This window comes from Neofelis nebulosa, chromosome 3 (assembly GCF_028018385.1).
Source record: "Neofelis nebulosa isolate mNeoNeb1 chromosome 3, mNeoNeb1.pri, whole genome shotgun sequence".
In the NCBI taxonomy this organism is placed as follows: Eukaryota; Metazoa; Chordata; class Mammalia; order Carnivora; family Felidae; genus Neofelis; species Neofelis nebulosa.
Genome location: NC_080784.1, coordinates 29633767 through 29650337, shown reverse-complemented (window position 1 = coordinate 29650337; position 16571 = coordinate 29633767). Strand labels below are relative to the sequence as shown.

At 38.0% G+C, this 16571-nt stretch overlaps 2 protein-coding genes across 6 annotated transcripts in view; one reads left to right on the top strand and one right to left on the bottom strand.

Moving 5' to 3' along the window:
- WRN (WRN RecQ like helicase) overlaps positions 1-2479 on the bottom strand; it is a 154065-nt gene extending 151586 nt beyond the window's left edge. For all 3 annotated transcript variants that reach the window (XM_058720211.1, XM_058720213.1, XM_058720212.1), the window contains exon 1: positions 1984-2479. The gene's annotated coding sequence lies outside the window, so the exon portion shown is untranslated. The remainder of the gene's footprint in view (positions 1-1983) is intronic.
- Positions 2480-2719: 240 nt separating this feature from the next.
- The window catches only part of PURG (purine rich element binding protein G), a 37564-nt gene continuing 23712 nt past the window's right edge, over positions 2720-16571 (top strand). The window contains exons 1-3 of one of the 3 annotated variants that reach the window (XM_058720220.1): positions 2720-2828; positions 3133-4002; positions 6243-6244. In XM_058720220.1, the coding sequence (XP_058576203.1) occupies positions 3139-4002; positions 6243-6244 (866 nt within the window). In that variant the 5' untranslated portion in view covers positions 2720-2828; positions 3133-3138. Of the gene's footprint in view, positions 2829-3132; positions 11249-16571 lie in introns of those variants that run through there. The other 2 variants (XM_058720218.1, XM_058720217.1) reach the window with 2 other exon arrangements.

Here is a 16571-nt window from a genome sequence, read left to right as displayed (position 1 = left end):
TCTATTTTTTTAACGTTTTTTTAAAATTTTTTTATGTTTGTTTATTTTTGAGACAGAGAAACAGAGCATGAGTTGGGGAGGGGCAGAGAGAAAAGGAGGGGCAGAATCTAAAGCAGACTCCAGGCTCTGAGCTGCCAGCACAGGGTCCAACACAGGGCTTGAACCCATGAACCGTGAGATCATGACCTGAGCCGAAGTCGGACACTTAACCAACTGAGCCATCCAGACGCCCCTAACGTTTATTTTTGAGAGAGACAGACAGAATGTGAGCGGAGAAGGGGTACAGAGAGGGAGACAGAATCCAAAGCAGGCTCCAGGCTCTGAGCTGTCAGCACAGAGCCCAACACGGGGCTCAAACTCACGAACCATAGGAGAGTGACTTGAACTGAAGTTGGATGCTTAACCGACTAAGCCACCCAGGTGTGCCAAAAGAAATTAAATTCTGATACACGGTACAAAATGAATGAATCCTGAAAACATTATGCTGAATGAAATAAGCCAGATGCAAAAGCACAAATATTTTTTTAAAAAATTAAAACTAAAAAATGTTTAAGAACTCAAATATTATATGATTCCAGAATGAGCAAATTCATAGAGAGAGATTATATTAGAGGTTACCAGGGGCTAGGCAGAAGGGGCAATGGGGAATTATTGAATAATTAACCAGTTAGAACTTGGGGTGAAAAAGTTTTAAAAATAGTGGTGATGGGGGCACCTGGGTGGCTCAGTTAGTTAAGCACCAGACCTCAGCTCAGGTCATGATCTCTGGGTTTGTGCATTTGAGCCCTGTGCCAGGCTCTGCTCAGAGCCTGGAGGCCTGCTTCAGATTCAGTGTCTCCCTCTTCCTCAGCCCCTCCCCCACTTGTGCTCTCTCTCCTTTCAAAAAAATGAGTAAACATTAAAAAAAATTATTTTTAAATAGTGGTGATGGCTGTGCAACATAGTGAGTGTAATTAATGTCAATGAGCTGTCCACTTAAAAACTGTTTCAGTGGCACATTTTGTTACATATATTTTACCAGTGTTTTCTATTTTTTTAATGTTTTATTTATTTTTTGATAGAGAGCACAAGCAGGGGAGAGGCAGAGAGAGAGGGGGGACAGAGGATCCAAAGTAGGCTCTGCGCTGACAGGCTGTCGGGGTTCGAACCCATAAACTGTGAGCTCATGACCTGAGCCAAAGTCGGAGGCTCAAATGACTGGGCTAGGCAGGTGCCCCTTACCAGTTTTTTGTTTTTTGTTTTTTTTTTTTAAAGATCATTCAGATGATGATGTTTCCCTGACAAAACTCTCCAACAGCTTCCCACCTCCCTCAGAATGAAAACCCAAATTTTCAAAATACCCTACCAGGCCCTACACTATCTGTCCTCAGCTCTTTCCCGTCTGACTTTATCTCCTCCACCTTCTCCCTTACTATCTCATTGTGCTTTAAACTTACTGGCCTCCTAGACTGCTCTTTGAACACGCCAAACAGGTTTCCTCAGGGCCTTTGTACTTCCCGCCCCACCCCAGCCACAGAACTAGCTTTCCTTCGGCTCTTTACTCAAAACTTACTGTTAAAGGATTTAAACTCAAGAAATCCAACTTAATTTGCTAAATCACACGTAATAGGTTATTTCCCTCGACTTTGTTAGGAAAACATGGAGTGGCTCCATTTCTGCAGCAGTAAAGGCTGGATCCGAAGGGTACAATCCCAAGGGCCCAAGACAAGCAACCGGTGGCACAAGCTGAAGGTGGGAGGGAATGGGAAAGCTCACTTTTTGGCTGACGGAAGCCCTGGGAAGGCCTGCGGCATGTGGGGGCCCTTTTCCGGTATGCTCCGGAGGTGGGAAGGGGCAGGAGGTCGCGGGTTTTAACGCACCTCCTACACACTGCCCAGTGGCCTGCTCTTCGGGACTGAGCACGCACCCCCAATGTCTGGGAAGGCTAGAATGATACCCCAGGGTCTGGAGCTGGCTGAAACAGGGGTAGGGAGGTCACGTTACCCTGAGAAGAGCCAGTTCAACGGGTCTCCTCCTTCAGCTGGATGAATTGTGAAGCGCCACAACAGCAGGGCCTGGAAGGCAGGCATCCAGGCCGGATACCAACTCAACAGACCTTATTCCCGCGCCGCAGAGCGCACGCCTTGGCGTCACGGCGCCCACGGCACATTATCAGCTGGGGTAGACCTATCTTCTCCACCCCTCCCTCCGAGGTCCGCCCCTCCCCCGTCCTCCATTCGTGGTGCGCTGCAGCCCTCCCATCAAGCCCAGCGGGCCAGGCGGCGCGCGTGCGCAAGGACTCTCGCTACCGCTGAGCCCGCCGGAAAATGTAGTCCCTGTGCGGATGCCGGTGGGCCGCCAGAGTCCTGCATCCCGGAGGAACCTGGAGAAGTCACAACAGTCTCGCCACCTCCGTCCTCATTACCATCTTCACACCTGTCCAGTCACCTCGCACTCATAGTCCATCTCCGCGCGCCGGGCTTCGGTCAGGGCGCGCCCCGAGGAAGAGCGCGAGACCTTCTCTTCCCTTCAGCGGGCTGTGCTGGAGGAGGCGGGGTCCACGGCCCGCCCCCCGCCGCCACCCCCCCCTCCCCTCCCGGCGGGTATCGGGCCGGTGCCCGAAGAGAGGCGGCGGCCCCCGCAGCGGCCGCAGGAGGGGCGGCGGCGGCGGCGGGCGCCGCAGGCGATGCCCCTGCCCGGCTGCTCCGGCGGGGGACGGTGCGAGCGGCGGCGGCGGCGGGGGAGTTGGCGGGGGGCAGCGGCTGCGGCGGCTGCAGCAGAGGGGCCGAGAGCTGGCGGCGGCGGCGGTCGTGAAGGGCATCGGTAGCGGCGGTGATGGCAGTGTCGATGTGAGTGTTTACTGGCTGGGGACCCCGGGGCTGCCGAGCCTGAGGCCGGCGGCCCGGCGGCGAGCGGGAGGCCGGGGCGGCGGAGGGATGCTGTGTGCGCGGTGCGGAGCCGGGAGACGCCGCCTGTCGCCGCCGACGGTCGGGCAGAGGCGGGAGCCGGGCGCTGCGGCGGCGGGCGCCGTGCACCGCGGCCCGGTGTGGGGGTCCCGGGCGGAGGCGGGGGCAGCGCAGGCCGAGGGGCGTCTGCGATTGTTCTCAACACCCCTCCCCCACCCCACCCCGTGTGTCTGTTTGTCACTTGCAGCTGAAGATGGAAAGAGCCAGGCGAAGGGGAGGCGGCGGCGGCCGCGGCCGCGGCGGCAAGAATGTAGGGGGCTCTGGCCTAAGCAAGAGTAGACTCTATCCCCAGGCCCAGCACTCCCACTACCCCCACTACGCGGCCTCAGCCACCCCTAATCAGGCTGGGGGTGCAGCCGAAATCCAGGAGCTGGCCTCCAAACGAGTGGACATCCAGAAAAAGAGGTTTTACCTAGACGTGAAGCAAAGCTCCCGGGGCCGGTTCCTAAAGATAGCTGAAGTCTGGATAGGGAGAGGCCGGCAGGACAATATCAGAAAGAGTAAACTGACTCTGTCCCTGTCTGTGGCAGCGGAGCTGAAGGACTGTCTAGGGGACTTCATCGAGCATTATGCCCACCTGGGCCTGAAAGGCCACCGACAGGAGCATGGCCACGGCAAAGAGCAAGCGTCCAGGAGGAGACAGAAGCACTCGGCACCCTCCCCACCAGTCTCTGTAGGGTCCGAAGAGCACCCTCATAGTGTCCTCAAAACAGACTACATAGAGAGGGACAATAGGAAATACTATCTAGACCTAAAGGAAAATCAGCGGGGTCGCTTCCTAAGAATTAGACAAACCATGATGCGGGGGACTGGCATGATAGGTTATTTTGGTCACAGTTTGGGCCAAGAACAGACTATTGTGCTCCCAGCACAAGGAATGATCGAGTTTCGTGATGCCTTGGTTCAGCTAATTGAAGACTATGGCGAAGGGGACATAGAAGAACGAAGAGGTGGAGATGATGACCCACTTGAACTCCCAGAGGGGACTTCTTTCAGAGTGGACAATAAAAGGTTCTACTTTGATGTGGGCTCTAATAAATATGGAATTTTCCTGAAGGTAAGTGAGGTGAGGCCACCTTACCGTAATACTATTACTGTTCCATTCAAAGCTTGGACAAGGTTTGGGGAGAATTTTATCAAGTATGAAGAAGAGATGAGGAAAATTTGCAACAGCCATAAAGAAAAGAGAATGGATGGCAGAAGGGCCAGTGGTGAAGAACAAGAATGCCTCGACTAGAGTGAATTTGAACTCCATCAGGCAAAATTTTAAATCATAAAATTGGCTAAAAGTACTGATCCATAATCATTTGAAGAAGTTTTTCCTCTTTTTTGGCCCTTTGTTATTAGTAATACCTCTGGTAGTTTATACTTCAAGGAGTCTGATTCTCATGTTATATGTAGAACATTATAATTCTTATGGGAATTTCGATCTTCCCAGAGCTAAATAGTTTAGCTGCTTCAACTGCTCCAGACCATTGAAGTATGCAAATCAGCACAAAATGTGACATTCTGACCTTCTAAATACCATAACTAAGATTTACATTGCACTATGACATAATCCTGAAAAAGATACATATACTTAATATGGAAGTGTGAATTTCTATTTAACAAGTTCCCCAAAAAAGTATTCCATCCCTACTTCGTTAAAAGCTGCTAAGCTTACCTGTAGGGCAGTTACCACAGAAACAGAAATTGACCTCAAGTATAATACAAATATATTTATTTATAAAAGTACATGTAGAAATATATCAGTTGTTCATTGGATAACAGTATTAAACCATACCATTAAAGAGTCAAATCTTACAGCTACTACAATATTCTATAATTTCAAATTTTGTGGTAACCCTGGAGTTTATAGTTGCCATATCAAAGCCGTGGGAGAGTTTTAATTGGTTGTTCTAAACTAGTTATAACCCTATCTTTACCTCTACTTACTGTACCATATATTTTTATTGACTTTCTGAAGTTTTAGGAATTACTTTTATGTCACTGTTGAGTGGGAGGCTTCATCCTATGGCTTTGCTATGGAAATCTTGGTGTTTTAGCCTTTCATGCTAATTTGAAGGTTGTGAGAGGTTTTTTGTTTTTTTTTTTTCCCCAAAATATATCGTGGACTCAAGGTGTTCTATTTTATGCTTCTTCTTTAGCACTATTTCAGAGGGGTTGGTGCACCAGTTCACTGATACAAAAATACATCTGTAATAATACATTTTAGTAGCACTTTTGCAATTGCTACCCTTAAAACCGTGTCAACACTTCCAATATAAACCTGGCTTTTACAGGTATTTTAATTCCAGAAAAACAAACAAACAAACAAACAACTCTTTTTCTAAAAAGCATTTAGAATATAAATTTTCAGCCTGGGAAAATATTTTAGATTGGTTATGAACATATTTGAAAGGAAAATTCAAGCATTTTCCAAGGTGCTCTTTATGATACTTAAAAAGGTTTACTTTACACAAGACTCACCCAGTTACCTGTATTAAAAATTGCTTTCCAGGAAGTGCCACAGCAATTTTTCAACACCTAAGCAATTTTTAAACAAGTGGATATATTGTATATGTGTACCAACCCACCCTGTATTAACTGACTAGAATTTTATCTGTTGAGCTGCATTTTATTCTGATTGAAACTATTGTCTTTTATCTTGGCTTTATTCACCTCCCACACAATAAGTCCATATAATCATATTTAAGAGCCAGACACTGATTTCAACCCCCAAATATAGCTCTCATTTATGAGAGCTGGCTGCATGGATTGAGATCAGAATGTAGCTCTCCTTTTATATACCATAAGTAGTTCAAAATAATTTTAATAATTTTTTTTCTTCAGAAGTTTGTCCCCAAGTACATTTAAGTAAGGTCACTAAGAAAACGTTATGAGTTAAGAAAATAATATTACTGGCTTATCTTATTTAAAAACAAGCAATCAGTAACCCAGACATATATGCTGGTATTGGTTTTCAGATTGTATTTCACGTTTCCCCAAGTAGTATGAAGGAATCTCATTAGTTCATCATAAATGTGGACCATCTGGATTACTATGGAACAACCGAAGGTTGGAAGATAGTTGGAAATACTAGAGTTAATAGCACATGGTGGGTGTTGAGACTCTAAAAGTAGCAAGGATCTTTAAACAGTCCTAACTGTAAAATAACTATTGTAGACTTGATAAAAAGTAGCTTTTGGTATATGAAGGAGTGATGTGCACTTGAATTACTGTACTACTGATTGTTATTCCTGCCCATCATAGTGCCTATTAATAATTATCAACCTGTCAGATTTTGGCAAACTGGAGCTGTGCATGTTCCAGTATTCGAGTGTTCCTATCACTATTGCTATGACTGTATACTCTCTCTTAAAAACCTTCCCTCGTACAATACTTATATCCATTAAGTCTAAATGATTTCTTTCTTGGTTTTTAGTCTGATAAGATTTGAGAGTGTGTGTCTATATACATACATACGTGTGTATATATACATATACACAATACATGTCAGACTTAAATATCTTTAATTCATTGTATATAAATATTAATTTTGCATTAATTGTTTAAGTAAAGAATTAGTTAAGTAGCCAAATCTTCTACATTGTATGTATACTTCAAAGTTATTACCATCTCAAAGCTATAGATTGGTAGATGCATATATACCGGCAATTGAATATACTTTAGAATCACTAAGCCTTCTGCCAGTCCTTTTGTTTCACTTTTTTATATGTATTCATTGAAAAATGAAATGATGTTACAATTTTTTGATACTTAAAATTCCCAATTATCCATTAGCCATAATCAAATAAGATCCAGTTCAAAACTCTGGTATTAAGACATGTATTGCCATGTATCTTATAAAATAAGCTACTATTTTTATCTGTGCAATATACATTTTATTTATTGTCATTTGTAACATAAATGGAGCTGCAAGTGTACATGGTATTCTTCAAAATAATAGGATCCCTGCCTTGAAGACATTAAACTCTTAAGGCAACTGGATGTTAGAAGTCAAAAAATGAACATTCAAGTTAGTAACCAAAATTACTAGTTCATTGTATAATTCTAAAACACTGATGATGTTTGCACATAACCCAAGCATAATGTGGTATAGACTCAAAACTGTAATAATATAAGCTAATAGTATGAAATTTGGAAACGGGTTCCTCATAATAGTTGGCAGTGTGCTCCTAGCAATTGAAAGCAACACTAATCTGTTGCTTAATATGCAAAAGATGCAATGTATTATAAAAGTATTAAAAGTTCTGCCACATTTTATAATTTTCCTTGTTAAAACCCCAAACTGCCATGTCCCTTAAACTTGAGTCAAACACAAGCTTATTTGCACTAAAGAGCATGGCCAAAAAGTAAACGACAGGGTGGAAAAGCTAGTTGGAACCTCTTGAAATAATTGGTTCTAATGGGAGAATTTCACATTTGTCTATTTGAAAGCTATATGGTCCAGGCAGACAATCTGTCAGTTCACTAATTTAATAATGCACTTTACCTTTTGTATATAGAAGATGTACATTTATGCCACTTGAAAGGTGGGATGTGTTTCAATAACTATGTAGTTAGAATCTGTAGGGTGATCTCTTGCATGCAGATGTTTGTGTTGGAACTGCTATAATAAGTTTCCATTAAATCAGTGTAACGGAGAAGGGTAGAAGATGCTTTTGAAACAACTCCCAATACATTTAATGAACACTTAAAGTAGAGTTCATATTTGTATTCTTAAGAACTAAAATCAATAAAAAACTACTTCTAGCCCAGATTAGTATTACAGTTGAGACTATATCTAGTTGAGACTCCCCATAATACCCTGAAAGTTAATTTTGGGAATTTGTGCAGAAAAAAATTTTTTTAGTAATTCTGTTTCATTGTTGATGTGTGTTAAAACAACTAATAAAAAGACAGTACATGATACTGTGTAAGAATTAAAGGCATGGTTGGCTGATACAGTGTCATTAAGAAAACACCCAGACTAAAGAAATAAAGTTTCAAATTAAGAAAATGCGAAGAGCCTCAGAACCATTGCTAAAATCAATATAGTATTTCAAAATTTGCAGAACTAACTTTCACCAACCAAAAAGGGTATTGGGAGATTTAGTGTATCCTTTCATCCTAAAAACTTCCTGAGATGTACATTTGAAAACTAGATAATTGTTGCTTAATAATAGGTTGTATGTACTTTACTAAGAAACACTGTGTACTAACAATTCATCGAGAATATGCTATATTTACTGCATTCATTTTATATATATGGATAAGAATACATTATATATAATCATCCTATCTTAATATATTCATGTATTTATATTGTAATTTTGCAAATATTTTCAGTAAAATAAACATTTATCTGAGCTGCACAATTTGAAGAGGATGAAATTGGAATACACCCTCAGACACTCATTTTTACTAAGCAGCTACCATTGAAAGCTGGTGTATGTACTATCACTCCTTTAGATTTTGTTTTATGGTTTATTTTAATATCTAAGTGATTAGGACTTAATTTGAATTTTTAAGTGGCATTCTGAAAATAATTTTTATAAACATGAGATTTTTTTTCCCTGCTTATTTCAAAATGTCTTTCATTGGAACTATTTATAAAATCCTATTCCAAGCTTTATGTAAGGGCTTTGCTTAGTCACCACATAGTTTGAAGTCTGTGTTTACTAAAACACCAAACATCTTTGGCAGGATAAAAATCTAAAGTAAACCACAAGGAGAAGTTAAAATTGACCCTATGCCAACAGAATAACAGAGGTGTAATACTTATCACTGCCAAGTAAGATTCTTATAGTCCTTCTGAAGTTTCCTTAAAGATTTTTTGAATTTCACAAGTAACGTGGCTAATGGCTAACCCATCACAGGAAGAAAATAAGGATATTAGTATGCTGTTGAGACAGACCATAGTCCACAGTGCTGTAGCGATGAGGTACAGGGAAAATGTGTTTTTCCCAATTTAAGGTCATGTGAAAGTTGAGTTTTTAAGTCACGCTTACTGTCACAAAGTAAAGATACCAAAACTTATGTAGGTGGATCTTGGAAAAACAATATATGTATTAGTATATTTTCTTCTATAACGTAAAAAAAAAAAAAGTTTTTTTTTTCTTAATTTGACTTGTTTTTTAAAATTAAATTTATTTTGGTAGTTTTTAATCAATATTTTTGAATAGGGAAAACATGTATGGTACAAAATTTAAACGCTACGGTTAGGTAGACCGTGAAAAGTAACCGGTGTTACCGATTTCTTGCGTATCCTTCTAGAGTTACTCTGAGTATACAAGCATATGTGTCTATACATATATTCTTTATAAACATACAAAGGAAAATATATACACTGTCCTGTGTATATGTCCTGGTAGTATCAGTTTTAGATCTGTCATTTTAAATGAGTTTTTTCCCTTTTACTTAGATACCATACTTGTACTAGTTAACATAAAACTTAATTTGAATTATATTATTACACCAAGGGAACCTCAAGGAAATTTTGAATGAATCCCATTAATATTAACTTAAGATGCAAATATGTGTATATATTAATTTAAAGTGTATAAATATTTAATTTCCCTTCGCTATCCCTAACCACCTTGCCCTTCCTGTCTTCCCCTGTTCCTTCTCTCAAAAGACTATTGGTCTTTTTCCTAAAGTAATACAGTTCAGGACTGGCAGGATATTAAACTATTTTACCAAGTGTTAGGTTAACTATGTTCTCTAATGAAAAACACTGATATTTAAAGCTTTAATAAATTATTACTTAAGTTTTACTAATTCTTTTAATATCTTATTGTTATCCAAAGACCTTGCCATTATGAGAGCAAATAAGTAATGGAACTATAATGAAAGGTTGTGCTATGACTGTTGAAATCTTTTGATTTGTTAACATGAGCTTTTATCTTTATTATGATGAGGTTATTAATGAATAATTCATTTAGCAACCTAGTCAAATCCAGTACTAAACAAAGGGGTAACACTAGTCCTGATTGTTTAAGGCATGGATTCCCCATTGAAGGACTCAGAGTCCATCAGATGTCTTTGGGACCAGAAGGGGTACTATGATGATTTGGGGAGAGAGTAAAAACTTTGGGGCTATGAGGTTACAAGTACAACTAAACCATCTCCATTCTCTGCTGGAAGAGTATTAAACAGTAAATTGTTTGAAAATAAGGTTAGCATAATGCTTTAATAGTTTTTAAAACCCCTCCCCCCCAAAAATCAAAATCAAGTTCTCTTCTCATTCATATCAAACGTGTATGTTTAAAGTCATTTTTCTAATAACCACCAAGAAAAAATTATCTGAAAAATTGAAAGGCCCATGCTGGAACCTTAAAGGATATTATCTAGTTATAAATTAAATCAACCAGAGGAAAAGATCTAGTACTATTAGAAATATCTTAAAGAATATGAGGGTTGAGGAGGATCTTTTAATAGATTAATATCTGTAAATTTTATGAAAATATTAAGTTTTAAAAATTCAAGCACTGGTTTAAACATTAAAAACATATCTCCATAATTGGTGGCATAATTTCCTGTTTGTAAAATGAGAGAGTTGTTAGAAGACAGGACCCTCTTAAATATATATTTTTAAAGCATAAAGAAGTGTTTATTTTAATGATGAATAACCCATCATCCTTTACAGAATCTATAACATTGGTAAAACTCTCCAGTATTTACTTGTTCAAGCTTAAAATGGTTTATAGGTATTGCTTCTTATTTAAGGAGTGGGGTCAAAAAGAAGGTAAATTCTCCTGCAGGAACGAGTTTTGCTTAAAAAATTAAGAATTTCTCATCCTTAATCAAGGAGTTTCCCATGTTGGTGCTTTCAGGTAAATTGTGTTTTCCAAACTTTACCTTCTTTCAAATATTCTTTGTGAGAAATGTCTTACTAAGGCCAGTGACATCTACCAGTAAATAAAAACTTATTCATAATGAAATTAGTGCTGCTACAGTGAAGTGAATTTGTGATGTGAATGTAAAGGAAATACTTATTAATGAAATATACATTTTCTTCTTTTCTGTTGTTGACTTTTTTCTAAGATTGTATAGGAGTTGTCTGCCCTCTCATTTCCCCCCTTTATAGTTTCTGTGTTATTCTATTCAAAGTGTTGATTGGTTTCCAGGAAATAATAGGCGTAAATAAAAGGAAAAGTAATCCCTAAGAAAAATGTTCATAGTAGTTAAAAGTTAGACTTGCTCCCAAGTGTAAGATTAGGGGAAAAAAATGCTTTTGTGGGCTTTTGTCTTTATCAAAATGGTGGTATAAATCTGTTTATTTGATCCGATTAAAGACAGAATTTCTTGTGAGATACCTATATTCAGAAATCCTTAGTGTCTTATTTTTCTTGGAGTAGTATAATACATACTCTTCAAGATTTTATTTATTATTTGTTGTGGATTTGATGAGGCTGTTGCCTAGAGCTAACAAATACACAAGGAAGAGAGAAGAGAAAGGTAGTGGTTTACTATTTTGTTTGCCTATAGCAAAAGAAATCAATATAACAAAATGGAAGAAATAAGACTTCTCAAGACCAAATCCCTATTTATTTAACCTTTAAAAGATCATTTGAGAAAGAATAATAAGACCTAATTCTTCCAGTGTAAGGCGCCTGACTCTCAGTAAACCATTTAACTTCAGTAGGATGGCTTCCTTTTATGAAAAATGAACAAGATTGTGCTAGAAGCTAAGGTTCCCTCCTACTCTAAACTTCTAATAATATTCTGTATCAATGGAGTGTGAAAGAAAAAAACAGAATACCAGAATTGGAAAGTATAAGACAATCTGTATTAAAAACAACAAAATAATGCAGCAATCTGTGCTTATACCCAAAAGAACAGGAAGAAGTGGCAGTTTTATCACATGTATGTATCTCTTCAGCCACACAAAATGAAATTTTGTTCCTGGCCCTTCTTAAGATCAAACTGTTTACACTAACTGTACAATCATCCTATGCTTTAATTTTTTTATAGAAATACTTTTATTATCTGTATGAGGTCTTATTCTTTGGAAGCATTACTTGTTTCTACACATTCTGTAATCATTTCTTACATTCTACATGACAAAAGAATTTTAAAAATTAACATCACACCCTGAAATGGCATTGTACCTGAAATAACCTTAAATTACGTTGCTAAGTAATACACCACTGCTATCATTTCAGGGGCCCCTGAGAATCAAATACTACCTTTGACCTCTATTTCCTTGGTCTACTGAACGTATTACGTTACAAATAATGATGTTTAACAAAGGAAATCAGGAAGGGCACTGAACTGTGAACGATATGGTTCTACTTTAGAGGATCCATAACTACTAGAGTGTGCAAAGATAAAACATCATAATGAGTTTGTTTGTTTTGTTTTTAGCCTTGAGAAACCACCAAGGTTGGTGATTGAAGGAGAAGAGAAGAACACATAAGGGTTTTTGTCCCAGATGCTTTACTTAGGCGCCCGAATCCTCCAGTATACAGTGCCACCACTGTCAATAGATCAAATGGAAAAGAGTGACACCTTTCTCCCTAGACCTCTCCTTCTGGTGCCCATTTGTTTATCAGAGACCGTGCTTAAGAGTTACCAAAGTGTATTTTGAAGTGTGTATACACATGTGTATTTCATTAATTTCAAAAATCTCTGTGCACATAAAATTCCATTGCAGAAATAGTCCATATGATAAAGCAGCCTTTAAGCCTGGTGGTGCTTTGCAATAGCAATCTTGTTGGTCAGTTTGCTACAAATTCTGTTGAGAGTGGATTGCCTGTTGTTAGAAATTTTTTTCTCCTCCCTCTTCTCAATATAGCAGGTACATTTTAGGTTCTTCGCTGTTTCTTCTTCAATGCTGTTTGAAAGCTAAGTGGGATATGAGAGAACGGTTTAGTTGGCAGTTATTTGCCCTTGCCGTTTTGTAGAAATTGTCCCTAGCTTCCCATTCAAACATTCTGAGCAACGATACCAAAAGATAATACATAAGTGCCAAAACTACCCATAAAATAAAACAACAGAACCATTAAGATAATAATTTAGGGGATGCCTGGGTGGCTCAGTCAGTTAAGCGTCCGACTTTGGCTCAGGTCATGATTTCACAGTATGTGAGTTCGAGCCCCACATTAGGCTCTGTGCTGACAGCTCAGAGCCTGGAGGCTGTTTCAGATTCTGTGTGTCCCCCCCCCCCACACACACACACACACCCCGTCTGCACCTTCCCTGCTTGTGCTCTCTCTTGCTCTCACTCTCAAAAATAAACGTTAAAAAAATTTTTTAAGATAATTTAGGAATGAGGATAAGGATATGTATGTACAAGACACCTAGATATAAAAAAATTCCTTATCATTTGCTAATTTGCTTCAGAAACTGCTGTATTTTATTTCTAGGTGTTTCAGACTAGCAATGTGGTTTATACCAATGGTTGACAGTCTAGAATTTCAATAGAACAAAATAATTTGAAAGTTCAGGTGAATTTATTATGGAATTTTATCTATTGCTGTTCTCCTTAAAGGTTAAACCATGCTATAATCATATGAAAAATAGAATTTTAAAATGTCCTCCCTTCTTTTACCCCCCTGTCATAGTAAGAACACTAATTTCTCCCAATACCACCACAGCTCCTCTCCATCCTATTTATTTGTTTAGATGACAACTGAAACACAATAAAGACCAAAAAAATTGCCCTATGAAATAGATCTATAGACTCAGAAAGGACTGCTACTTAACTAATATCAATACTGTTACCGTATTTCTGTACAGGAATTTAGTATGAATAGAAACATTTCACTTGGGAAGATATGGACTGAAAGGTCAGTTATTCCAACTTTTCAGTATACACTGTATCTTCAGGAAATACTTTGACTAGCACGATTGACAAGTAATTTCAGAAACGAATGTAGCCTCTAGGAAAATTGCACCATGACCATTTTTAAAGAGAAGGTGGTAACAAAAGAAAGAGGCAATCTTACTAGTATTAACAACTATTACTTATTGAATACCTACCATATATTAAACATTGCTGAACCCCTGTAACTATTCTACTTATAACAACCCTATTGTCACCATTTTTTTTTTATCATCACCATTTTAATATGATTTTCCAGAGATTTTCAAAACTGGTTCAGTATTTCAGAACTAATGTATTTGAACCCAAATTGACACCAAGCCAAAGACTGTGTTCATTCAATTAGGCCGAACTATCTTTAAGACTTACTCCAAAATCTAACCCCCTGACTAATATAGCACAGTCTACCCCCATGTATTACTGGTAAATCTGCCTCAGATTACTAGGAATTATTTTATCCCAAACTAATCCCCATATATGGGGCTAGTACCACCAAGAGACACTCCTTATATAAGTGTTCATCTAGTTTGTTAAAGTTCAGTGCTATTAAATACAACTTATATGATCTTTATGGATTGAACCTCTAGTCTCAACCGTTTTAAATAAATGTCAATTTTGGAAAGAGATAAGATGACAATATAGATGGATCATTCCAATTTAACCCTTAAGTGCAGAGAGAAGACAAATTACTATTTACTGTGGATCTACTATTTCATTTTCATGACCCGAAATCAACTGGTCATGTTGAATTGATCTGGAAACAAGTCGTGTCAATATCAGTGAAAAGTTTATTGTTTTTTGAAACTCTTTTTACCAACTTACTCTTCCTATATCACTCCACTGATTTTCGTATTTCGTTACCAAGTTTCCCCTTCTTTTCCATATCTCCAGCAGAGTAAACTGAACTGACCCTATTTACAGACACATATTTTCCTCTGTTACTCCAGGCCAGTGGTTTTCAAATTTTGGTTTGATTGAGAATCAACCAGAGGGCTTGTTAAAACAGATTGCTGGCCCCGCTTCCTGGGTTGAGTTCTGTTGGCCTGGTGTAGTGAGGAGGGGACCAAACATTTGCATTTCTGACACATTCCCAGGTAAGCTGATGCTGCTGCCGTGGGGACCACATTTTAAGAACCATAGCTGCAGGTTGATGTGATCTTACCTTAGCTACAAAAGACAGGGAAGGAGAAATGTGGTCATAACAACTGTAAGATCTTGCTAAAAAGAAGTCTCAGTGCTGCTACTCATTCAGCCTTGAGAAATGTACAAATCTAAAATAATATTTTTTATCAATTGACTAGACTTTGAGTAAAAATCATTTTCTTCTCTCTTTATCCTTTCATGACATTTAATAACTTTTCTTCTGATTTTTTGACAACTATCTTGAGATAACTCTGATAGGAACTAATAATTAGTAATTCTTATATGAAAAGCCTAGCATTCCAATTTATGGAGACTGAAACATGTTTTTAATTTATCAAATAACTGGTATATAAATCTTAGTAATGGAAAGTAAATAATTTCTATACTCAACAGTTACTAATACATCTGTTAGGAAATATTAAACATTAGGACTTGAAGGGACCTTAGTTTTAATCCCTCAATTTTACATTTTGTGACATGTATCATGTAGCTCAAATGGTTCATAATTAGTAAAATAAGCCAAGTAAGTAAACAGAAAATAAAGGCTAAAGGTTAAAATGCAATTGTCTCTTAAGATATATAACCGATAAGAAATATACTAATTTCTTTTAAATGCATATATTTTCATCATCTTCCTATGTCTTATCTATGTGTGTAGGATAGAGGAACTATAGATATATACTGTAATGTATTTATGGTACTTTTAGTGGTACCCATTGATTTAAATTTAGAGAAACTTCTCCTGGATGCTCATTGAGCATATTTGAAAACATAACCAACATACTTAAAAATAATTTATATTGTACTTGCTAACCTGTGAACATTCTTTAATTAATGTATTGATCAAAATTAATAAAACAATATTTTATATAAGTCTATATAATTAATATCTATGATATAACCTTACTAGCTGTCATTCTAATGGATCATGCTTTATCAGAAATACCAAATCATTCATATATAGACATTTGGCAGTTCTGCAAGTTCATTAACTTCTGTTTCCAACTACTACCCCTTTGACGATTAGTACTCCAGAACAATGAATGAATTCCTAATTGTGAAAAAGATGAACATAACAGAGATAGTCACCAAGTCAAAAGGATTATTATAGGCTGTATAATGTATTTTTAAAATTCTGTGTCCTGTTGTATTATAGCTACAATTTAAATTTTAGGTTAAAAAATTTATGTCTTATTATTTGAGTCAGTTTCAGACAGAATAGATTTATAGGAAATTTCAGCTCGACATGAGGGCCAAGTTTAAGAAGTAGTGTTCCTTCCCTGTTGCTGAAATTATTTAAGGCAGAGAATAGACATGCACTTAGTTTAGGATGCATAAAGGGAATTAATAAATGAAGAAAAAAATGGATTGTTATTACCCTGAAGATTCTTTTCAACTCTGAGAGAATTTCTTGGGAATACTTGGAACTTTTGTTTTCAGGTCTTCTATTTTATCACATTGGATAAAGAAGCGTGATTTCAATTTTTCTAGTATTATTCTGAAAACATGTTAAGAAAAAAATGACTTCCTCCTACCCCTTGTTATTGCAAAACAACATAAAAGACTTTTTCAAATTTTCATGAGCTGTACTAATTAAATGAATTAGTTAAGATAGCTTTCATGAGATTTGCCCCTCAAAATTAAGTCTAGCTTTTATGATTTTCATAAGAAAC